This window comes from Diadema antillarum, unplaced genomic scaffold, assembly GCF_040938485.1.
Source record: "Diadema antillarum isolate AM-2024a unplaced genomic scaffold, OU_Dant_1.0 scf00000077, whole genome shotgun sequence".
Classification (NCBI taxonomy): domain Eukaryota; kingdom Metazoa; phylum Echinodermata; class Echinoidea; order Diadematoida; family Diadematidae; genus Diadema; species Diadema antillarum.
In genome coordinates this window covers 1,074,544-1,100,381 of record NW_027270966.1, presented here as the reverse complement: position 1 = coordinate 1,100,381, position 25,838 = coordinate 1,074,544, and the positions used below count along the sequence as shown (strand labels likewise).

General features: G+C 35.5%; 1 protein-coding gene across 1 annotated transcript in view; it reads right to left on the bottom strand.

Moving 5' to 3' along the window:
- Positions 1 to 19,338: 19,338 nt before the first annotated feature.
- The window catches only part of LOC139717584 (scavenger receptor cysteine-rich domain-containing protein DMBT1-like), a 48,050-nt gene continuing 41,550 nt past the window's right edge, over positions 19,339 to 25,838 (bottom strand). Inside the window, exons 7-10 of the mRNA XM_071629091.1 lie at positions 25,179 to 25,229; positions 23,896 to 23,983; positions 21,759 to 21,782; positions 19,339 to 19,506 (exon numbers count right to left, since the gene is read on the bottom strand). Coding sequence (XP_071485192.1) covers positions 19,341 to 19,506; positions 21,759 to 21,782; positions 23,896 to 23,983; positions 25,179 to 25,229 — 329 coding nt within the window. The 3' untranslated portion in view covers positions 19,339 to 19,340. The remainder of the gene's footprint in view (positions 19,507 to 21,758; positions 21,783 to 23,895; positions 23,984 to 25,178; positions 25,230 to 25,838) is intronic.

The following is a 25,838-nucleotide window of genomic DNA, read 5'->3' as shown; positions in this document are numbered from 1 at the left end:
TGGAGTCAGCGGAATTTCATATAAGGGAATGAGGTGGGGTTGGGGGTGAGAGCACGATTGGGATATTCCAGATATTGTATCTGTGGAGAAGTGATTTCCAAAGTTCAAATCGAAAGAAGAAATTCATGCCGATAACAGCTGCAAGACTGTTTCTTCTTTGTTATTTTTTTTCTAATGGAGATGGAGTGAACATGGACAATCCAGTTTCATGAACTCGTTTAACAAAAGGTAACCTTTCAACCTTGTAGAACAGTTCAAGAGCTATCACTGGTGATATACGTATAGTTTTGATATGAGTTTCGGAATTTGCTTATGAATCAAATGAAAGTATTATTACAATGTAAAATTCAGTTCCTCAAATGTTATCGTCACCCCCCTCCCCCTCCCCCCCCCCCCCCACCAGAGTCACTTTGAGTTTCAATAAATCAGAGCAAATTTGATTTATTGATGTTCTATTAGAACACTGTAAAAAGCTCAACTTTGCTAAAACGAGTTTGAAAACGACACAAGTAGTTACTCATTCAGTAGTATGTATTAAAAGGGCATTCCAGACGATTTTCATCATTTTACATCATGTAGTACATAAATCGACAGCTCCACGCATAGATTTGTGGAATTTACTGTGGTCCTTGAGCAGAGAAACAATGCTCTGAAAAATCTTAGACTAATCACACTGAACAGTGTTGATGACAAAGGAGCCTCACAAATTTCAGAAATGTAGCAGTGTAATTCTATTACAATACCACTAGCTTAATAAGTTCACCTGTGTAGAATGTATGCATGTCATCTTCTTTTGTTCTGCTTCCTTGAGCCCCAACTTATGTATTCTTATGGTGAGGCTGCCATGTCATCATCCTTCTACATTGCAATTTGTTGTAAATTTTGAAAGCATTCTTATTCCTCAACCCAATCAGTATAAATTTTGGAATTCTACACTCGGTATAACCAATTCTGTAGTTGTTCAAATGTAAAAGTTTGAAAATCATCCGGAGGTCTCCTTTAAGAGGAAATTGGAGGACTTCCGAATGCAGAGATCGGAGTACAGCAACTGATACATGGACGACAGATCCAATGTGGTTGTTTTCCTATTGTATTGTATCGACGGCTTTGGCAATTCTAATTGTTGGCTTGAATAGGAGTATTTCTGCCTGCTTTGTCTATACGGCTATCATAAGAGAGTATTATGGCATTACAATGTACGTATATCATTTTTTTATATATTTGTATTTGCATCTGCATAAATTAGGCCTACGATCTCCCGCATCCCTTTCCTCATTTGAACTGTGTGAAATTATAAATGTTTTATTTCTACCCAAACTGTTCGTGCATTTTACGTCCTTGAAAGTATTATTTTGTGCATAAAAATCAGTAAATGCGGTGACAAGCACACTGATGTTCACACAACTACGCCACCTTCACAACAATCAGTGGCATGTGCACATGGTGTCTACCATCGATTACAAAGTGTGGTAACCCAGGCAGGCATAGAGAGATAGAGAGAGTTGTTTTCCATAGAATTGTCCATCATTTTTTTGATCGCACATTGTTGGGGAAAATTTCTCTATTGCATATGTGACCATGCACCTCAAAACGAACATAAAGTCGCACACGCTGATTTTGCGTGAGGACTGAAAATATTAGTGAAATGGGTCAACCTAGGCGAACTTGACTTTTTCATATTTTCTGAAAGAGTGGGTCTTCTTTTACATTATGCTAAAATTTGGTATCATAAAACGGGCAGGAAAGTGTTTTTTTTTTAGCAGTTTATCTCGAACATTTTTGGTAGAATAGTGTGATTAGGTATGTCTTTAGAATCCCTTTTTCATTTCTGAAAAACCTTGTCCACACTCTTCACTTTCAACTCTAATAAATTTTGAAAGGATAGTGCTGCTGCTTTGAAAGTTGGCATTAATTATGGACAGAATGTGTTAATGAGGCACGCTAAATTTCACTTTAGCGAATTTCACGACTTTTTGTTTGTTTTGAGGTGCACGGTCACATATAATATGCTGTTATAAACCATGGGCGAGCTTATATCTCGGTTTATAAGAAATTGAGCCACATCTTCGAAGGATATGACGTCACAAACCTTTTTCGGTGAAGTCACAGTCCTGGCACAATCCTGGCACTCTGCACTCTCCAAAGTCGTCGAGTACGCGAGTCCTGGTGTCAGCGAAACAACCAACGTAGCCGCTTACTGCAAAGAATATGAGGCGGTGTCTCACGTAAATCACGCGTTTGGAAACAAATAGAACTATCCACAAATCTCTCCTGAATTTTGCACTCTCTAATTCTTTGTCGTTCTCATTACATCTTTTATTCTTGCTGCCCCAGTTGAAATCCACAGAAACAAAAGACATTCTATCATAGACGTCCTTGTTTGAAATTCATATAAGAAAATGCCTCTTCGAGATATTACATTCGCTTCCCCAAGCCAATTTTCTATGTACACCACACTGTGATCATTATGTGAGAACAGATAAACGTGGGGGAGCCTTAATGAAAAAGTGAAAAAACCAACATGCAAAGTGTCACAAATTTATACACCTCAATTTGTGTCGCGGGGAAGGGGCAGCTTTTGAGAGAGAGAGAGAGAGAGAGAGAGAGAAAGAGAGAGAGTGTGTGTGTGTGTGTGTGTGTGTGTGTGTGTGTGTGTTTGTGTGTTGGTGTGTGTGCATTCAAGGTGTGTGTGTGTGTGTGTTTTTCGTTTAAGAAAAAAAAAACACCAATAATCAAGACAACATATTTCGCCTATAAAAATACAACGCAATCGTGTGATTGTTTGGCTGTTAGTATCTGAGATAGATATGAAGTTGTTGGGTATGTTAAAGGTAGGGAATCCCATTTGCACGCCTTAAATGAAGAGTTGTATAAATACAGTGGTATGTTGAAGAGAATATCATTTTAGAAACTCCCATGAAGTATTGAAAGTGGAAGGTAACATTTAGTTCATTTTTTTGACGGTTAGATTTTGAATTGAATTGTTTTCGGGGCTCACCGTAAATTCCAGTACATTACTAGGCTACCTTTGCAGACCCATGTACTGCATGTGTGTCCATCATGTATATTTTGTGAAGAAAGTTCATCAACACTTGCAAACATTTCTATATACATTCTTACCACACACTCTATATGTTATTACATCAGCTCTTGTACTTTTAGATTTGTGTTTATATATCACAAATACAGAAGAATGCAACAAAAAGGCTTAAGTGTGGCTGACACACAGAACTACTGATTAGTTGAGTTTTGTGCATTATTCAAATTTTAGATAACTGTTGACTTCCAAATTTCTAAGCAGTGGCCTAAGCAAGTCCCCTGAGGTTCATATTTAATGTTTTGATGCATTTTGGGAGGTCTGTAAAAGGTATCCCCTACCTTTAAGACAGCAGTTTCATTTCGTATAGCATCGTGAAAACAGAGCAGTTTCAACCCTTGAAATTTTACAAATATAGCTGTATTTCTATTTTGATTTTTCAACCAATATCAATTATTTTCGTATTCCCATCATTTTTTTTTTTTTATAACGGGCTCACATTAATGGGTGAAGGGGAAAGAAATGGGAAGGCGTATCTTACCGAATGGAACACATTCTACATAGGCATTATTACAATTGATGAATCCACTCAGGAAGTTCGATCCACCCAGACATTCTCCGAGATTCTGCTCGTTCCCCCTCCTACAATGAAGGCCGTTCAGCCACACCTGGGTGCCTTCTGGTGGGGTGGTACCAAACGAGGGAGAAGCCAATGGGACTGCACCATTATGACCTGGTAGAAAGTTGATTTACAAACTATGATCTCCGATGAACAAAGTTCTGTAATAGACCTACACAGCATATAGAACAAAACAAAGAGCAACACTTGTTCCCACGAACTGTATAGTTACAATGATTTACTTGATACAACTTTTATGAGAAGGACGCCTGGACTCTATCGGCAACAATTGCATAAGAAGCCGTCAAACTGGCTGGCTTCTGTACATTCCAAGAATGAAACCCGAACTAATATGGAGGGGTCCTTCTCTTCGAAATATTAAGTTCCCCTCCTTTTCTTACTGCAAATGAGTTAACGTAGGAAGAGCTAACCATTTTATTATGCCGCTTCGTCGTCTCTCTTGTCGCGGACAGTTTCGAGTACACTTAAGTCTTGATATTACTGAAATTCCGTCTAATTGTTAGAAATAACAAGATGACACTTATAAAAATTATCATTCTTTTTCTACCTGGCACAAACAGTTCATTTGACTTAAATCTTTTATCCAGCATAGTAGAAGTACGTAGTTGCTTCTCGCATAACTCACCTAACTGCACGCATGTGATTATCGAGTTCTTGAGAGTCCATTGAGTATCGCACACTCGACCCCATCGGCCAGCATGGTAGACCTCTACATACCCTGACAAGCCGTTGCCGTTGCTTAACCGTACCTCTCCTTCTTCTTGTCCTGTCGAGACTATGAGAAGTGAAAGTGATGAGAAACATTTCAGTTTACAGTAACAGGTGCGATTTTCAATATTAGGAAAATTTGCCTCACAATCCAAGAGTAAATAAAGGTAACGTTGTAACACATTCACCACTGGTTGTAATCATTTGTTAAGACACAGCATCAAGACTAATTACTAGGCATTTCATCAATACAAAATAATTACTGGATTATCGAAGGTGGTTTATTTCAATTACTAATGGATTATCGAAATTTTTTTGGCATTACAAAACAAAACTGCCTCATAAATATTACGAGTTGATGTTAACATGTTCCATAGAATTTAAATTTTACAGAGAATCGTATATACATAAGTAGAGAGATGCATACTTAAATATGCTTTCCTTTAACACGACACACAAAAAAGAAGAAGATAGAAACGGCAATTGCGATTCAGGAGCAGATTCTTTTCTATGTGTTTGTTTTGCTTGATGTATCGTCTAATGATTAATTTAATCTGCACCTTGTAACTTGTAATCATGCCTATATTGTGTATCAATATTCTATGCTTATATTGCTAAGAATACTTGTCTATGATAATGATAAACATGCTAGGTGTACAAAGTTGAAGATCCATATTGAGCAACAAGAGATGCAGCAAATAACATAATATTGTCACTGGACTGATAAATACTACTGCTGTGTAACCTTCTTCCTTTGCAATATAATTATGAGCGCAATGAAATTTAAGTACTTCCTCTGAACATTGCAATTTCGTGTGATACATTCGGCTTTCCTTCATTAACATGACAAGAAAGCAGTAGTCATAAGCAATCCGTCTGTATTTGACCATTAATTAAATGTTATTTTGATATATAACTAACAGGTACCAGCAAACTGAAATATAACAGTTTTTGATATTACGCAACATGTTAACTTGAATCTTAGATCGGTGCAGGAGGAACAGATATCGTGAATAAGCGAAGACCCCCCCCCCAAAAAAAAGCCAACAACAACAACAACAACACAACAAAGCAAACAAACAAACAAATAAACAAACAAAACAAAACAAAACTGGATTTGATACTCTAGTTTACACACAAGCAATCAAAAGACTTTCGTTGTAATAGTCTTCTTACTTTTTTTGAAGAAGTTTATTCCATATTTCAGATCAAGATGAAACAATATCCAATGACTTTTATTCCTTGATTTTATGATCCACCTTGGCTTTTCCATAAGGTTAATAAGAAATCGAATTGGTAGACGAGAATATTCACGTGCCTCATAAACAGAACGAGAAAATAGCAAAAGATTGACGCAGATGCGAACAATGGAGCTATATGTAAAGTTATCATATATCATAACGTGATTTCAAGTGAAAAGTGATGTACGAAATTATGTACTCACCCTTACTAAGTACAAGAGCTGCAATTACCAGGCAAAATCCATACATTAGTTGCATTTTTACTCCAAATAAATTGTCCTACCCTCAATCTGAATCGCGTATAATCAGTCCGTGCATTACTAAAGTGCACAGTGGGATTTTCGAAGAGACAACGTGGGTTTCTTTCTGTCTATTGTTTATGGGTGTGTCAAATTGAATTAATAGGTTGATCAATATAACACAATTGCGTTGCTCATGGGAGTATTTCCAGATGCTGGGTATTAGTAGTATGTTGTTGTTGTTGTTAGTGGTGGTGGTGCTGCTGCTGTTGTTGTTGTTTTTAGTCACTGTGGTCGTAGCAATAAATTACCGAAACAAAACCAGGAACAATTAGGATAAACAGATCTTAAGACAACACAAGTAAATTTCTTTTAAGTAAATTTTATGGTTACGAAACATACACTTCGTTATAGCGATGGTTCGTTTATCCGAAAATGGAGAAAAAAGAAGTTCGTTATTCTTAAGGTTTACTGATGATGTTCAATAATGTACAATACTATTTTGTTTATTAGAAGTGAACTTCTGGTCAGTTTCCCTTAGTTTGCGTATATGGGATATTATGCTAACATGTTAACTCAGAATTCAGCACTTTCGCAAGCCATGTATAACGACAACATATGAGGACATGAACCATTCGATGTGACTGTACCATGAACAAGTGATCTTAAGTCATACTCTTGAATTCATTGATCACAGTTCTGCCACATTCACATAATTATAATCATCAATATTTTCACTTGTGTTGTTATTCTGATTTGTGTTGATGTACTCATTAAAACCGCTATCATAATTATTTTCTGTGAATAAAAAAAAAAATACACTGCAACTCTAAGATTTCTTGAATGCCATTTTTATGATAATAGACAATTTCAAACAAAAACTCAAAACTTACCATACAAAGAAGCATATAATCGTTAAATTTTGAAGTCATTAAAGGGGATGTCTAGTAACTGATCAGTGGGAATCAATGGGAATGCTGGGGGATGACTGTTCCAAACTTTGTGGGATTCACTTAAGTGTACATTATATATCTATTGTTGTGTGAAAATTGTTTGCTTGAGAATGGTCTTATTATTAAAGCAATGTGCAGTTTAATGTTTCTTGCACATTACTTGAATATGAGACCGTTCTGAAGCAAATAATTTTCACACAACAATAGATATATAAAGTACTCTTAAATGAATCCCATGCACAGGAATTGGAACAATCATCCCCCAGCATTCCCACTGATTCCAACTGATCAGTTACTAGCCATCCCCTTTAATGAAGTTATGCTAGCTGTATTGGCAACCCTGACCCTTTATGTACGTATAAGAAATAATCATTATAGACTATTCTTATATTGAGTTTGGTAAATTGTATTTTTCGTTGTTATATTTGAAATGTGGTATAATTTGTTTGTAAAGTGCATTGAAATTCTTTTCAAGTCTGAAATGCGATATATAAGGATTTTGTTATTATTATTGTTATCTTGATTATGATGCGTGATTACGTCACATCAATGTTTGAAACTGCCTTGAGGTGTAGACGAACCCAAAAAAATGAAATCTAAAAAAAAAAAATCCTTGATTTACTAGAAAAGATGAAAAATGGATCTAGCGCTTTAAAGAATTAAGTTCTTCATTTGTTAATTAACTCCTGTGAAAATAGATTCATTACAGTGTAACCTTTTGATAACCATGCCATCCTTGGCGAGGAGCGGGGAAAAAAGCATGTACATACATATAAATCTATATAATACAATATTACATAGATACGTATCATATAATTATGATACATACTATATAACATATGATATATAATATGTTATTATATTATTATATGCAATACATAATATATAATATATAATGTAAACACATGAAGACAGCCAGAGATGACGGAGGGGGAGTCATGGGAATGGTGTTGCACGTCTTTTCTTTAATTCATTTCCTCTTTTTTTTGACAGACATTATTTTGAATTGCAACTTCTAAGATACATTTCAAATGTTCATAACCTATTAGATATTCTTCGAGAAAACATTAGGACTAATTGAAAGTAATGGTATCATGCTTCCACACACATACGAACACACACACACACTCATAATTATAAACATATATATATATATATATATATATATATAAAGTTCATTTTTGAAGATTTTGAAGTACGATCTCTGTCATAAAGTACAAAATAATACCTTTAAATGAAGTATTGGTCACTACATATTAAGGTACATTTTTGAAGTTTTGGTCAAAAGAAGCAAACATTTTCTTATTATTTTCTTTATTTTCTTGACCTTTAATCGCAAATATCTGCATTTGGCAAAGATGGACATATCGTTTTTGCGAACAAACTCTTAATTTATACATACGAATATATGGTATTAAGTACACTTTTTGTTTAGCATCTCGTCACAGGTACAAAAAACTATAGTACATTCTTTTGATAGGCCATCTGAAACTCATAGCGACACATCTTAGTTAGTTTTTATTCATTAGTTATTAAGGATACCTCCATTGAGTACAGTTTCACCTACAGTGATTGCTCAAAGTACGTAAAATGGTTCAATCTGATCCACGTTTTTTCATAAATTTCATAAAAAATCAATTCGTCTTTAACACTATACTACGGTCTTGATATTTATTATGAATGGAGAATATGCCTTTTTTCAGTTTTTGTCTCGCCCATCAGAGGTGAAGGCGAGACTAAGGGATCCAAATGGCGTCCGTCCATCGTCCGTCCGTCGTCCGTCACAAATGTTAAAGTTTACCTGCAAGACTCTCTTATGATGCATAACTTGGCAACTGTTGCAGCAATGGCAGCCACACTTGGGTGATAGAAGCACTAGGGGTATTTTCATGTTATGGTGTTGTCGGAGGTCATGTGATGATATCAAAGGTCATTTGAGGTCATATATTAAAGAGTATGTACAAGACTTTCTTTTCTATGTTAAAGTTTACCTGCAAGACTCTCTTTTGACAAATAACTTCACATAAGTTGCTTGGATTACAACCTAACTTGGGTCATAGATGCACTGGGGGTACCTTCATGTTATGGTGCCGTTGGAGGTCACAGGATAAGGTCAAAGGTCATTTGAGGTCATACGTTAAAGTTTACTTGCAAGACTCTCTTATCACACGTAACTCGACACATGTTGCTACAATGGCAATAAAACTTGGGTGATGGATGCACTGGGGGTACCTTCATGTTATGGTGCCGTAAGAGGTCACCTAAGGTCAAAGGTCATTTGAGGTCATACATTAAAGTTTACTTGCAAGACTGTCGCAGACAGGGGTCAACGAACTTTTAGGGCCCAATGTTAAGTTTTTATGGCGCGTTTTGATTATGGCTCATAACTTTTGATCCCTTTGTCTGTTTGTGACCAAACTTGGATGATAGATGTCCCTTGGGAAGGCGAAGGTCATCACAAGGACAAAGGTCACATACAGGGGTCAACGAACTTTTAGGGCCCAATGTAAAGTTTTTATGGCTCGTTTTGATTATGGCTCATAACTTTTGATCCCTTTGTCCCTTTGTGACCAAACTTGGATGGTAGATGTCCCTTGGGGAGGCGAGAGTCATCACAAGGTCAAAGGTCACAGACAGGGGTAAACAAATTTTTAGGGCCCAATGTTAAGTTTTTAAGGGTGAGTTTCGATTGTGGTTCCGAACTTTTGCTCCCTATATCCGTTTGTGACCAAACTCGGACGGTAGATGTCCCTTGGGGAATTAAAGGTCATCACACGGTCAAAGGTCAGCTCAATCTGATAATTTCTTTATTATAATTGATATTGAGTTCTACATCCTAGTTTGTTTGTTTGTTTGTTTGTTTTTGTGGTAATGATTCACTGCACAAAACACAGTTTCATACAAGATTAGGCGCTCTGAGAGTACATTCTGAACTTCAGAGGCTCTCTCTTCTCAGTAAACATTTTTCCATTATGAGTGCACCGTTCCTTCTATTACTTAGATTGATTAGGAAAGTCCACATACATCATTTTAAGGCACAGAGTATCGACTTTAACAATTTATCCTCAAACTGAAATCCATGTCTGGCGACTTTTTGGAGACTTTGTGATGTATGGTTACATTCAGCGTCATCATGCTATTATGACTATCCTTTTTTATCATATCGAATGATAATTATAATAACTAAATGACAGAATGCGATATGCTTACATTATAAAATTAGTGCTTCATTGGATTGATGGACAGTTTGTCGACGAAAATAAAATTAATGTTCATTTCTTCTCCTTCTTCTCCTTTCAGTTAGAAGCCCGTGGCTCCATACGGGCCCATATTGGGAGTTACACTGGGTGTGTCAAGGTCCTCAGTGGAGATAGAGATATCAGTCCAACGAGACGGAAACGGTGTTTCGTCAAAACTCTCAGTAAACGCTCGGTGTCTCCTTAATTCTTCGTCGTTGATATCATCCGTAACCTGAGTGTCTGCAATGGATGTCTGGGTCTCAAGAACCTGTCTCGGGGTAGGAACTTCCCTGGGTTGCTCTGTCTTTTTTCTGCACGGACTTGATATGAGCCTTAACAACAAAATAAAGGGATTATAAGATTAGGATGAAATTAAACGTGTTCTATCAACATATTCTGTTCATGATTAATACCAACTTTTAAAGCAATAGCCTCATCCCTTTAAAAGCTACTAGACTTGAAAGTGAAGAGTGTGCAAAGGGTTATCGAGAAATGAAAAATGGCCTCCAAGACAAACCTGATCTCACTACTTAATAAAGGGTTGTAGAAAAATTGTTGAAAATGCACTTTTTCATTCATTTTGAGATCCTAAAATCAAGAATAATGTAGAAGAAGGGTAGCTCTTTTAGAAAATATGAAAAATCCAATATTATTGACTTTGTTGACCCGTTTCACCATTTTTGAGTCCTCATGTTTATTCATGCAAAACATTGGAAACACGCTATCTTTCAGACTTTGCAGTCTCTGACGCTCCATTTCTAGGAGAGTGAAAACTTTTTCATTTGTGTTACCCAGCTTTCTGTTCCTACTGTCAAAAATAGACATTCACAAAGTCCACAGTCTACATGGATTCATTTTTCTTTTATAATAACAGTAAATACTTTCTGGTGAGTCTAAGTTTGTCTCACCCCCCCCCCCCCCCATGGCCAAGATATTTCCAAGTTACAAAAAGATGCATATTATTTTTAATTCACAAAAGAGTCAACCTATTTATATCATATTTACCTATAAGTACTTTTTCGACAAATGATGCTGGTGATTAACAACAAGATGAGGGCACCAGTTAAAACAAGAATGACGACATCCGCATCCTCATCTGCATAGTAAGAAGAGTGGTTAAAAAGAAAGGGTAATAGTGTACACTTTCATTCCATAATGATTCTTTAACATAATTGATATGTCTAATTATTGTCTCGTCAGGTCCTTATCAACCACTATCATGTTTTTGTTTTTGTTTTTCATTAGAAATTAAATGTACCAAACACTAATTTGCATAATATATGATTATGGAGTGGATAGAGAGAGAGAGAGAGAGAGAGAGAGAAGGGATCGGACGAAAAGCGACCGCGAATGGCTTTCAAGATTAAAAAAGAAAATCTATATTTCTTCTTTCGTCACAGAAAGAAATGTTAGTTCAGTAACAATATAAAAAACGTTGCTGTATTTAAAATTCTCATAATTACGATTCTGAATTCGATATACGGTTGATTTATATATACTTCTACAGTAACTCTGTACTGTGTTGTACTGCAATGGCATTTATGTCACAAAATCGAAAGTAAATGTACATGAATACCAATGGTATCTGGCCGTGGTGGTGGTGGTGGTGGTGGTGGTGGTGGTATTCTACCAATGGTTGTTCTTGTTGGGGCGCCCTCCGCGCCAACCATTCCTCCAGCCTGTCTTGCAAGCAACTTCTGGTGTTGGACAATACCGTCTCCGCCATTTCCTCCGTCAAACATAGTCTTGAACACCTGCATCGTCGTTGCTCTAGACCGTTTTGTGAAATGTGAGACCAAATGCATAGGCTCACTTAATGAGATAGTGGCGAAAAAACAAACAGTTCATTATAGAGATAGAACTATTCATGTCGTGTAACATCATGTAAACCATAAGTAGTTACCAAGGAGATATTGAATAACTTCGAAAATTCTACATTATAAAAACATAGATTCAGATACAGTATTTTAATTTGTGTTTATGTATTTTTTCTTTGTCGTGATTATGGACGTCAATGTGTAATGTTTATGGTATTCTGTATGTACTTTTGTCTTTGCTTGTGTCTTTTCTTTAACCCAGGAGGCAGCCGAGGGATTTTTTTTTAATGTCACATTGTTTATAATAAAGAATGCTGCAGAACAAAATACATAATGTACATATTTATAGAGAGTTATTGTACAACTGCTAGTATACTGCTTAGATCCTAAGATGACATGTAATTCATTCTGCTCTGCATCATCTTTGAGAGAGTTATACTATGGTTTTACAATGTCTTTTGTTAATATTTTTTTCGACTACGTTATGTTGAAATGTTGAATCGTAAAGTAAATGTTGTTTATAATGTAACCATTATTATATACAAAATGTTAACGTATGTATATATATATATATATATATATATATATATATATAATGTGACGTTTTGCGAGATATTCAGAAACCACTCTATGAGATGTCAAAGAGCATCCAATTCTAAGGGGTAACAAAAGTTTATTTGATGAAAATCGGTTTTGAAATGGCTGAGATATCCAAAAACAAGGAGAAACAAAGAGATCCTAATAAAAGGCGTAGCCTGTCGCCTTTTATTAGAATCACATTTTGGGGGGATATTTCAGCCATTTGAAAAAGAATGTTCATCAAATAAACTTTGAATTCTTCTCATGATTACATGTTCTTTCATATTTCATAGGAGGTTTCTCATTGTCTCACTTAGGAATGTTCAAAACATGAATCCCTACCTCAACCAGTACTGTACAGTCACTTTAAAGTGTGTGATCACAGAACGAAAGTGTAATATTGTTTTTCACAGTTTTTCTGGTATGCTTTTTGTAGAATATACAGAGATTAGGTATGCCTTAAAAGGCCCAATTTCATTTCTTTAAAAGCATTTACACGCTCTTCCTCACGCTCTTCAAATTTATTCAAGTGTTAACTAAGTTTTAACTTAAAAAAACATGATATGCTACTGCTTTGAAAGTTTGTAATAGTCATGGATAGAATATGGTAATAGAGCATGCTCAATATAAGATTATAATTTGGTAATGCTTTTATTATTTCTTTGGTAATTAACACCCTGTTCTTGACTCATTCATTGTACAACTAAATTGTAGCGCAGCTCGGTTAAAATATTTATTGCTTGAATAGACCCTAAACTTCAAAAGCTCATTTGTCAATATACAGTGGCCCAGAATGGGTCCTTCCTTTCCAATATTAAGACAGGTTAAGTGAGACCATTTGAATTGAGTTATAATATGGTAATCATTTTTTAGTACTAAAGTCTGTTCTTTCAGAACCAACCCGTAACTGAAAATTCACTTCTCGCTACCTTTAGTAAGTTTTGTGATGCAAGGTCATACCAGAAAGCAAATGTTATTTTCCCCTCTTTTAGCAAATTTTCCGATCCCCTTAACGAGACATGCTTGTTGGAAAACTTATTCACATAGGGCCTATTCAAGAGTGATTTCAAAGTGACCAAAGAAGTACAACTTACCTTTACCCCTTGAGCTTATTTCCTTCTCCTTGAAACTTCTCTATCAGCATAATTTTCCGAAAAGATTACACCTTGTTTGAAAACAAAATGGCGGTGAAGAGCGCCGTTACTCCTGCAGTCACTGTTATATTTGCAAGGAGCACACTGCACTTTGAATTCAGCTTGTGATTATGCATGTATTTGTTGGATGGGGGGGGGGGTATGGAAGGCGAGATGTGTTGTTAGCACCTGTTATTTTTAGCATGAACAATGCAAGTGATATTCATTTCCTTTGTTATTCAAATTTACTTTTGACCCATCGATCTGTCATTGACAATTCTTTTAACAACATAGGAGTGTTATTCGTGTGTTTTAATTGTACAGGTACACAACCGTCTTCTGTGATGATTTACATACATCTTTTACTCCGAGTAGAGTTAGATGGTAACGACCAACTACAAACTGAACAAAAATTCAAGCCCCACTCAGGCTGAATGTTTATGTATGTGTAAGTGTCTGTTGGTTTTTTTTTTTTTTGTGTGTGTGTATGTGTGTGTGTGTGTGTGTGTGTGTGTGCGTGCGTATGTGCACTTGCGGGTGTAGATTGTGCTTGTTCATGTGCGTCTGTATACTTTGGTTAATAACCAGCATTTATTTCCAGCTCGTGATAAATAGATAATGATAACTATTTGTAAGTCGTGAGTTATGAGTAACTGGACATTTACTGTATATTTGAACATACATTTTGCTAGAAACATTTTGATTATTTGATTTTTTTTTTTTTTTTGGGGGGGAGGGATATACGAGTACACGCCCCTAGGACATAATTTATATATACATATATATATATATATATATATATATATATATATGAACTGAAAAGTATTTTAACTAGTTTTACATAATAATGTGAACACTCTTTGTTCTTCTAATTAGGTATTATAAAAATGATAATTCTTAAGTACACTTTGTGATATTTTGTTTGCCATCTAGTCCAATAAAGTAGTATGTTGCTAACAAACTCTTTTGTAAACTGGAGGTAGGTAGCAAAGATGTAATGGAAGTGGGCGGACTCACTTGTTTTCAGACGACAAAGGAATACATCCACATTTATTCATTGACTTTCACAAGAGGACATCATGACAGTGTAAATACACGAGTAAATTGCCTTCCAGAAGGCGCAGCAATTATGCATGGATCAGATAATTTGGGGTAATCATGACCCACATATCAATATGAAGACAGGCGGTGACCTTTGAATATTGAGGATAGTCGTTTTACTCACGATATTTACATACAGTATAACATATAAACAAGATGCTTATATTTTTATCATCAAAGTATGCGATTAAATTACCTTGATATTAATGTGACATCTAGTTTGAATCGACTTGTTCTAGTCTCTTTTCTCTAGTTTATCAAAAGTACAACAAGAGGAACAAATTAGTTTCATATTATAAGTGATGGATCGTATCGAGACTGAACGTGAATATCTATCATGCCATCTTAAACCATCTACTGATACATATCAAAAACAATTTTGTACTCGTGAATAAATGCAATCGAAATAAGAAAGAATAATTCCATGCTATTTTGCTTCTTGCAGTGTCGGTATGGCAACAACATTTCACAAGGCTTCGTAGCTTAGAGGTTTATCGAGTGGTGAGACAGGTCGAGGAGAGCTAGGGCTCCCAGTTGCATCCCCCACTGGTCACGATGAGTTTTTTTTTTCGTTGTTTCTTTTTATTTGATTATGTTTGTACGATTATGTCTGTTCTTATCAAAACGATTATTACCAGAAATTCCTCATAATCACAATTTCTAACTCTGCGACAAATTCGCTGCAAGGTTTGATATAAATCCGAGTCACTAGAGCTAATCCAAGAGTTGCTAAAAGGAAAATAATCATATTTCTCTCAAGGTGGTTTGTCTGTAAACATCTTTGGACACGTGAAGCTCAAGAAACATTGCGCAGGGCCTGCGACATCTATCTGTTTACAAGCCGCCACAACCCACCTTACTTAAATTCCGGCAGCGAGTAATCTTCATCTAGATAATATGTGTATGTAATAATCGTCGGAGAACATTTATTTCATACCAACCCATTACTTTAATGTATAAAGAGATGGGTGTGGAAACATTGATTCTTATTCTAATTAGATCATCTTGAAATACATCTACCCAAATTATGCGAGAGAAGGTCACAAAACTTGTACTTATAGAGTAAGGGAACCAAAGGGTTCTGTACAAAATCCATGCAGATTACACTGGAAACATTCATCTGGACTACGTTATGTGCAAGGATCGAGTTATCATTTGGCAAGTCTTTGTACACAGTTAACATCAAGCAGAAGATACCACACGGGGTTCAATAGGTACGTGGAAATGTTAGCTTGCACGTTAGACACTTGTGAAAAGAGACCAAAGTATGACGGTGACAAATACAAGGGGACCTTTTTATGGTATTTCCTCTTATAGTTTTAGTTGTGAGTGCCTTTGTCGTCGTAAGGGAAAGGGAGAACTGTATTTTGCACATATTCCTCGAAACGTCTAGCATTTCTAGTCATTCAAAAGTCATTACATCAACAATACACTATTATAGTATGCAAATTGATTAATCTATGTATTTATTTATACCTTGCTTCACTTTTCATCCCCATTGGTACGTTAATACCGGTACAAAATGATATTGTTTGTCAGCAAGAAGGAGATCATTAAAAGTTTACGTAATTTCACAATACCAAGATCACAACTTGATAAAAAGTTTATGTAAATGTGATTGTACGGATAATCTTATAATCATAGTGATCAAAATCATAAAATTACACCAGTTTCATCTCCTCTTCATCATTTTGAAACTCGAATGCGTTTTACGGAGTTGAATTTGCGTCATAGATGTGTTCACATCCAAGAGTAAAATCCTGTATCTATAAACATGTTGAACAATCTTTGAAATATACAGACAACGGTTTCCATCATATATCTATCTATATAATATGATATACATGTATATTTCACATTGAGATCTATTCTAGCTACGCTTTCGATGTACACGTAATAACCTGCTCTGTTTCAAATCGACACATAGTGGTCGTTTTGATAACTATAACTACATTATCTACAATTCTCTAGTAATGCTGACAGAGGATTGCACACTTCCTGATAATCTATTATAAACCTATGCTTTCTTCTCATTTACACAGACAATATATACATCACATGATTTACAGCAGTTAGCCAGTACAAAGTATGCAAAAAAGCTCAAGATAGAAGATTTTTTTTTTCTGTACAAAAATCCACACATGACATTCACGTTATGTACAAGAATAAACTTTATGTTGTAATACAAGATTAACCAAATTTTGGTGAAATACTGGAGAGCAACGGCAGTCTTTCCGCCAAAAGGATATCGTGCGCATTTGTTTTCCATCGAGGTAAGAATTCGCGCTTTTTTTACGGTGAAAGGACAGGGAATTCTAAGCATGCAATGATCATCATCATCCAGTAAATACTTCCACATGCAATTTTAAGACAACATTTTTTTTTTATATAAACATGGCAAACGGTAGGGCAAAAGAAGAAGAAGAAATGTCTTAGCGGTCTTCTTTGACAACAGTGCGTATTGCCTTATGTACATTATCATCGACAGTTTGATACTAAATCGAGCACATGCCATAATATTATTTTCATCCAAAACTTTGTCTACAGAAATACACGCTGGTGCACATGAAAGCTTGTACAACATTTGAAATTGCAACTTTAGGTTCACACATTAGGCTTTCGTATGAGTTGAAGGCGTTCAAAACAAGATAGGTAATGTATGAAAAACACTAACAACCGGGCTCACATCCTTTGCGTATTTCTGTTGGTAAAAACAAAATAAATAATAATAAAATTAAACAAGGTGTGCATATTCCAGAGAAGAGCAAAAACTAGAAAGAAATTTCATTCAATAATAAAACTATAAAATTATTATGTTACATAAAAATCAAAATCAAACTCATGATGGACAAAGAAAACTTCTTTCCAGTTATTGTGCTCATATCTGATATATTTTGTAAAACAATAATCTGCACTTATCGATCTAGATTTTGATGGCATCCCATGATATTATGAGATGGAACGTTTATGTTGCGCTCGATTGAAATTAATACTGGAAGAACAAGAAATGTCAACAAAACACAACAGATCATGAATTTGTAGAAAGAATGTCTCCTTTCATTTGCCCGATTTCAGATGTTGGCAAAATAATTCACTAATCAATTTGATCGACACACAGTTGTTGGAAAGACCACTAATAAGACTACAATACAATGTTATCGTCTCTTTTCTAAATTAGCAGAAAAGGAATTATGAATGCAATGGCAAACAATATGATGTGAAATTGAGACAGGTGTACAAGTTCACTGTCTAATTCAATATTATTTTTTATCTTTTTTAAAAGCAAAGATCACAATCAAGTATTCACTACTACGAAAAAGAAGATATAGGCTCTATAGTCGTTAACGCTGCACGTATGTATATAAGGTGCATTGTGATTCTGTAAGAGGTAACGGCTCTACGTTATTATCCCTAAACACTGAAAAAAAGGAGAAAATACATACGTCCCAAATCACACATATAAATGAAAGAACTTACTTTAGTTTTGAAGTTAAGTTTCAAGTTTATAGGAGACTCAAGAAGGAAAGGATAATGTAGAGAGAAAATGATCTAAATAGCAGGTTAAAAAAACAAACAAACATGCGTTGATGAGTTCAGTGACTTTAAACTTGCACCAGATGTTATTTTTTTCTCCATTTTCCAGGTTTTAAACTTTGCATATGATTACAACGTCACTTGTAAGGCATCGGCGAACACTAGAAATACCCCCAATAAAAGCAATAACGAAAAAAAAGAAGAATTATACAATGTATCTTAATAACTAAATATCAAACATAACAAAAAGTGTAAAGTAAATGTGATTCTTAAAACTGGTTTATTTCAATCATATATTTTTTCCCCATTTGGTTCATTAAGGAATGTTCGTATAAATGCTTGCAATACGATGCTATAAAAGAAAACTAATCGTTCCGACAGTGGTTGTAATGGTGTAATAACACTCCAAGTTATACTGACAGTGTATAGTACCAACACTAACAATAGTTATGAATGGCCAGTACAATGCTACCACTGACTGCTATAGAGCCATAACTTCATTTTGAATGGCATAATGCGTATGCACTTAAACCTAGGTGTACGTAGACCGAAATCATTCAAGTTCCCTACATGGACCCATAACTTCATTATAATGATACTAAGAAAATCATTCGTCTTAAACATCCCATAAACCTTTCGAAATGGATTATTACTTGTTTTATGAATGAACAATGCAATGAGCTACATCAGTTCAAACAGCCGAGAAACGAACTTCAGTTACTCGGTTTGTTTGTTTGTTTGTTTTGTTTTGTTTTTGGGGTTTTTTTTTTTGGTTTTTGTTTTTTTGTTCAGTAGTCAAACCTCAACAGAATCCAACTCACATCTGGCTGTAGACGAACAATAAATTAATTGAACGCAAAATGTAAAATTAACAGTAACTGGACTGAATATTACAGTAACTGGGTATCATCTGAGTGTCCATCACCACAGACGGAGTGACTTTCTGAACAAACTGGACAACCACCGTTAACCAATGGCATAGGTATAATCATATGCACGCTTTACGCGCGCCCAGTCAAAGGGGACCGACACTGAAGTACGTCCGTCGGTCCCACTCAATGATTTCCACGTCGAGCCAGACGGACTTTCTTTAACATTTTTTCTTCCAAGCTTCAAGTTCTACACATCCACCTCGGACGCCAGTGGTATCGATGCCTCTCGTCCTTCCTCGTCTACCATCCCGGGATCTTCCATTCCTACGGCCTTGTACTCTTCCTTGTTCGGGCTGGCTTCCCCGTCGTGGGCGTGTGGCTCTCCGCTGTCCGTATTGATCCCGTAATATCTGCTGAATTGGAGAATGGTTGAACTTGAAGACAGTAAAATCGTATATAAGGGATGTCGTTATCTGTCTTGGATGCTACAAATTCTATCAATGGTATCACACCTCTACAAGGAAGGACTATAGAACGCCCACCCCCCCCGAAAAAAAAAAGAGAACGTGAAATCAAGGAAAAGGAATGAAAGTTGTTTTTGTTTAAACAAAGACGATTCAACGATCCTGATTCAGAACGCTTCGGTCTAACCCGTTTTGTCTTTTACGCAATAATGACTCAATGTTACATTTAGCAGTACATGGAAGTAGGCCTACTTGAGGGATTTCACATAGGAAAACACGCTTCCCTCCATTGGGTCTTGTGAGAAGGCTTCGAAAGGGGTTCAAAAACCATTTAAAGAACGGGCTGATAAAACAAGATGTCGCATTATGTCATAGGTATTATACAAAATGATATAAATGATACTGATGATAGTAAGCAGGTTATTACACGTAGTAGCTATGATAACCCTCTCTAAACAATGGAGATGGATTATAATGTCATCCTCCGCCGATACTTTATATTCATCTACTTTGAGGGCAACGTTTTAGGGTGGGGTGCGTTTGTAGAATGTGAAGAAATAGTGAGGTCTCTACTTTGAATTGGCATAAAACTTGTTGTTAGCTAGCAGCTGCTATGTACGCTTGAACGACATTACAATGAGAAATAACAGAGCCAGTGTGCGAACGGCGGAATGATTTTTCACTCGGGGAGATGTTAGCGTGGTTTCCTGCAGAAAATAAAAGCTTGCTTAAAAATCATAGTTCAAGAAACCGAATTTGCAAGCCATTTTAATTCTTTGAGGTAGTACACACAATTACCAGGCAGTCAACATATTGATATGAGCAAACGTTATCGGCTGACAAACCAGGAAATTATATTGGTGATACAAAATACATGATTTTTCTTCTTTTTTTAAGCGTGTAGGGGTGAATATTTGGCCTGCGAACAATGTTGATAGGGGGATGAAGCAAGTTTCGTGGTATGTAAATGCTCTGTAGGTGTATATATATAATCAACATCTCCACACTACAAGGGGTTTCAATTATATGGCGACCAAACAGGATAAATATACAATCCACGTCTCTAACAGTGCTATGAAACAAGTTTGACTTATTGCAATCTACTTCTGTTAGTACACTGATGTTTGACGTATACAATTATATTTTTTCCCAACATGACAAAAACAGAAGAAGTTAGGAGTGGATTATGAAAGCTAGGGGAATAGAAAATTCACATGTATCTGTTGCCGGCGCGAACATTTCAGGTTTTGTAAATGATTAATATGGTTTAAATGAAATGCGATATACATGATAGCATGCACTATCGTGGTTTATAAACCAGGTGGTTATGGTTAGGAAACATTTTGATCTGCTCTCGTTGGTTATGGAGTTATGGTTTAATACTTTAAAATCCATGATACCAAATACGACCAGGAAAATCGATTAGATTGCTAGGGACATAATTTGTCATCCTACAGTATCGAATGATATCTGCATTACAAAATGAAGTACAGAATTAGTTTTATTTTTACATGTATGGTATCCCATTTAGTTGCATTTATTTGATATGATGTCTACACTACGAAATTACAAGTGAACAATTATCTAACAAGAAAGCCTACAGTGGATGGGGGTGAACATGAGTGCCTGGATAAATACGCTTTTATAAGTATTCATTTGTCTAAACACATAGACTTGTAGTTGCAGTGCAGTGATAGGTGTTGAATATCCGAACTTTGCGGTAACGACTCACGGCTAATTAAATCGTCGTATGCCGAACTCCAACGATTATCACTGATTCGAAGCTGCAAGCGTATAATGAATCAAACTAGAGTACATAATATCATTATAGCCGTCCTTTGCATCACTGACTCACATAAGGCTACTAACGAGGTTCAGCTAACGCAAAAACAGCAATGGTAAAGCAATGACTGGGTCAAATAAATACAATTATCCAAATCAAAATTGATGCGTATATCAATACAAATGATTACCATGACAAGAAATGCAAACTATAGGAATATGGATGAGACTAAAGAAAATGAATAAATGGGCGCCATTTTTTTTTTAATTTCTTTTTTCAACGATATAGATTTGATAGGGGGAAAATACAATCTATTAACGAGGGCAACGGTTAGTTGAATGGCATCAGACAAGTACGTGTACATCCCTGAACTGAGCATAATCTTGGAAAGAAAAGGTGAAACTTGGACTGAACAAACCTTTCCTCAACAAGAACACTGAAGCTGTTCGGCGAAACCGATTGGAATGGAACCAAATAAAACCACACGAGAAGAAATCAGGATTTATAACTAGAGATAGTGCACGTATATAATTTCCCCGAGAAAGGCGTATTATAATGATTACACTGATTACTGATTTATTGAAAACGAGGGTAATATGAAGAGGTCTCAGATAACAAAGCTAAACTGAACTTACCATTCCTCCATCATCATTGCCTCTGAAGTCTACGGTTGCAAAATTTTACAGGATTGTATGTTACCTTAGTAACTTTTTAATGAAAAAAGGGATGGTTTAGTTCTTGCTGACATGGGATTCAGGTTTTAACTTTTTTGTGAGAACTGCTTAAATGGATGGAATATAAAGAGCATACTGATCTTACATTGTATATAATTTCCTTGTTTATCTTATGGAAATAGACATAAATTTGAATCTTGAATGTTGAACAAGAATCAAACGTTTATTTGTTATTTATTATTTTATTATGGATATCGGCTTCTAAAGGGCAAAGACAGTCAAACATAAGGTACGCAAAGTGGCACTAATGAATGGGGGGAGCCACCTTATATCAGAACATCTTTGCTTTTATGATAACTCAACCATTTCAATACTGACTTTCATCGCACAAACTTTTACTTCCTGTTAGAATTGTATGTTCTCTAATGTTTTATAATAGTTTCTAAGCATCTAAAAAAAAATACAACCTGAATCCCCATGTCAATCAAAACTATACCATCCCTTTAAGGATTGACTATACCTGACTATTAACCCACAATAATCGGCTAAGCAGTGCCATAATGAGCGATTATGAAACGTCACACAAAACTAAGGGGAAAAAAAAGGAGAATGTATATTCCTGGATTTGGATGTGTATGAGATTACCCCCTACTTTGGGCTTTAATAAAAAAAAACTCCAGTTATTCATTCATTTTTTTTTTACCAATCGAAATGATTAAGAGTAAAAAAGGACAGATCAGATAAACTACAGTAGAAGAGAATAGGGTAAGAAATATACAGTAAAGAGTCTTTTTTAAGCAAACAAGAGTGAAAAAGATAATCCATATCATGCAAATGGTAAATTTAAGACTGAGACAAAAAAAAAAGAATCTTCATAAGCAGGATGGAAAGATACTGAAACTGAATTGATTGACATTTAGGGTCTACATTTTGGAGTAGCATTGTATAGGCATGGAAAAGTTACCAAATATCAAGTATCAACAATTATCAAATATTATTCTCTAATATGAATGCCGACGTCACCTTATATTCGTGTTTCTTGGATTTTTGTTGACAACCTTACCGGGATGATGGGCCGCAGTTATTTTGTAACACACGTTTTCCCTAGAAATGCACCCGTTATCCAAAATTGAGAGAATGGAGGTTAGTCGAATATCATTAGTTGATAGGCAAAAGAAGAAATAATAATAATAGCAATAATAAAACTTAACTATATGTTTAATTCAAAATTAAAATAGGTGAAGACTGAGGATAGATAATATTTAAGGATTTAGTGGAACAGGGAAAGAAAAGTTAAAAAGATACACAGAAAGATAGAAAGATAAATAGATAGATAGATAGATAGAAACATCGATACATTTCAAGTAGCCAGAAATATCCAATGGCAAAAAAGTGTGCAATAACGAAAGCAAGAAGAATAAATGGATGATTACATTCTAAGCTCTGTCCCAGTTTCATCTTCATCAAAGCACCGAAGTGCTTGCATCCCCGCCTCATCGCTTTGTTGAAAGTGAAGGAAGTGCAAAGGAAGGACATTAATCCTTCGTGTAAAGCTCAAGGTATTCTTTTTGTCTCTCCTCCTACGTCTGTTTTTTTTTCCCCCGAAATCAGAAATTATAGAATTGTTTATGCTCTTAAAAAAAAACACACGTTCTCATGATGGTTACCTTCCTAATCTTCTGACGTAAAATGTACCCATCTAAACCCATTTTTATGTGTCATCGCTTTGTCTTGAAATTAGATATCTTTTCTTTATTTCGCTTCCATATTTCTTTGTGTGTGGGTTGTGTATTTTTTTTTCAGTCATCGGCTATTTACACTCTTTTTCTGTTCTCCTTCAGGAGACAATGAAAATTGCTGCTGTTGATTTTGTCTACTTACCCTTTCTTCTTCCTCTTGGTGTCGCCACAAAGAAGGTAGCATATAGTCAGCATGAACATCAAGAAGAGTGTGCTAACGGCTATGACGGCTGGGGAAATGAGAAACACAATGTGCAACAATGATTGAGGACGCTAATTGGCATGATCAATGCATGCAACAATGATTGAGGACGGTAATGGTTATGAGCAATGTATATGTGTGAAAGTAACACGTGTTAAAGCATCCAAATTCACACTCGCACTCAATTCACTCTCAAGGTCGTTTTGCTCCTGCACTGTAAGCACATTGGTTGGAAAAATGCCAGCAAACGAAAAGTATTCTGTGACGCTGTGAGATTTTGCGTTACCCTTTAACAAAGGAATCACCCATGCATGTAATACAAACTGTTATACGGTCAATAGGCATACGCAATAGAACCGTTCACATGAAAAATGAAACACCCAGACGGACTAATTTTTGCATTGCAATGTAAAAAGTTCTATCATTTCGCTTTTTGTTTTGTCATCATTTCTTTTCTTTTTTTTTTTTTGCTTACGTGTTTTGTTGTTTTATCATTATTGTTATTGTTATTATTATTATTATTTTTTTTTTTGGGGGGGGGGGGGTGTTATCGGTTTTCGCATTGGATTGCAAAATCGATTCCCAACACAATTATTTTCATGTGTGTGTGAACAAGCCTAATTCTTGTTTGTTGTGTGCACTGTCATACATCAGTGGCACTCTCCCACATGCACGTATGTCGTGTATACTACAGCATTAGAGCCAGGTCTTCAACCATGTGAGAGTAACTCTAAACATGGCACTTAGTCGGAAATGAAAAAAAAAATGCAGGTGGAATTGTACAATTATCATTTAAATCAGTCGTACTTTCCAGCCTTTTGGTCCCGTAAGAAAGATCGCTTCTGGTCACCATCGGCTATAATTATGCAGAATATTACATTATTCTTGATAAAGGGGTCTTATTTTAGAGATAAACGATGATTATGTTTTCATGATATGACACACTTTTTTCTTAGATTTTCTTGAGAGATTCATGACCAAAGGTCTTATCTAAATTTACATAGATAAAAAACTTGCGGTGAAAGGAACTCTATTGGTGTGTTTGCTCTTTTATATTGCTCTTACTAAATTATTCTTATTATGATACAACTTACGTATTTCTTTTAACGGGATGAAGTGATGAAATGATGTAGTGACTGATTTGAAATACGTTAAATCTCCTTGTAAAGTGGATTTAAGATGATTGGAAATGTTAGTCGATTTGTGATTGTCAAATCACTTACCAATGAACAATACAGTCTTGCGAAACTCCCAGGAAGTCCACTTGTTGAATTCTAACATCAAAATAAATGAAATTAATTTGTTATTGATATTTGTCATGATAAAAAGGTTGAAACAGGTTAAAAAAGAAGTGAACGAATAAAGTGAAACAAACAATTACCTCTACTCTCTAAAAAAAAAAGAAAAGTAAAAAGAATCGAGTGAAAATAGAGTGACCTCATGGATCACTCCAAAATCTTCGAATGATCCTTGAGGTCACTCTAAAATGAGCGAAAATGAACATTTTCACTCAAAATTCACTGCAATTTCACTTTAAATTCACTTTTTTTTATCCACTCCTTTAAGAGTGAGTTATTTTCACTCATTTTTTTTTTTGATAGAGAGTTGAAAGTTGTGGTATATAAGGTTTCCTTTATGCCATATCAATAAAGGTATACTGCACTAACAGAAACCTATAAAGGGAACCCAAAATTACCATATTCATCTTATTCAACGAAATTATAATCTTTAGCATTTTGTGGTCTTACAACTATTTCCAATCGACTATGGACCTCACTCGTTGCAGTGTGCCAAAAGGTGTGCGTTTCCATTAAGGGCGATATTTTAGACTACGACAGCCATGACTGCAGGTTTATGTAACATTACACACCTAAATTGATTTA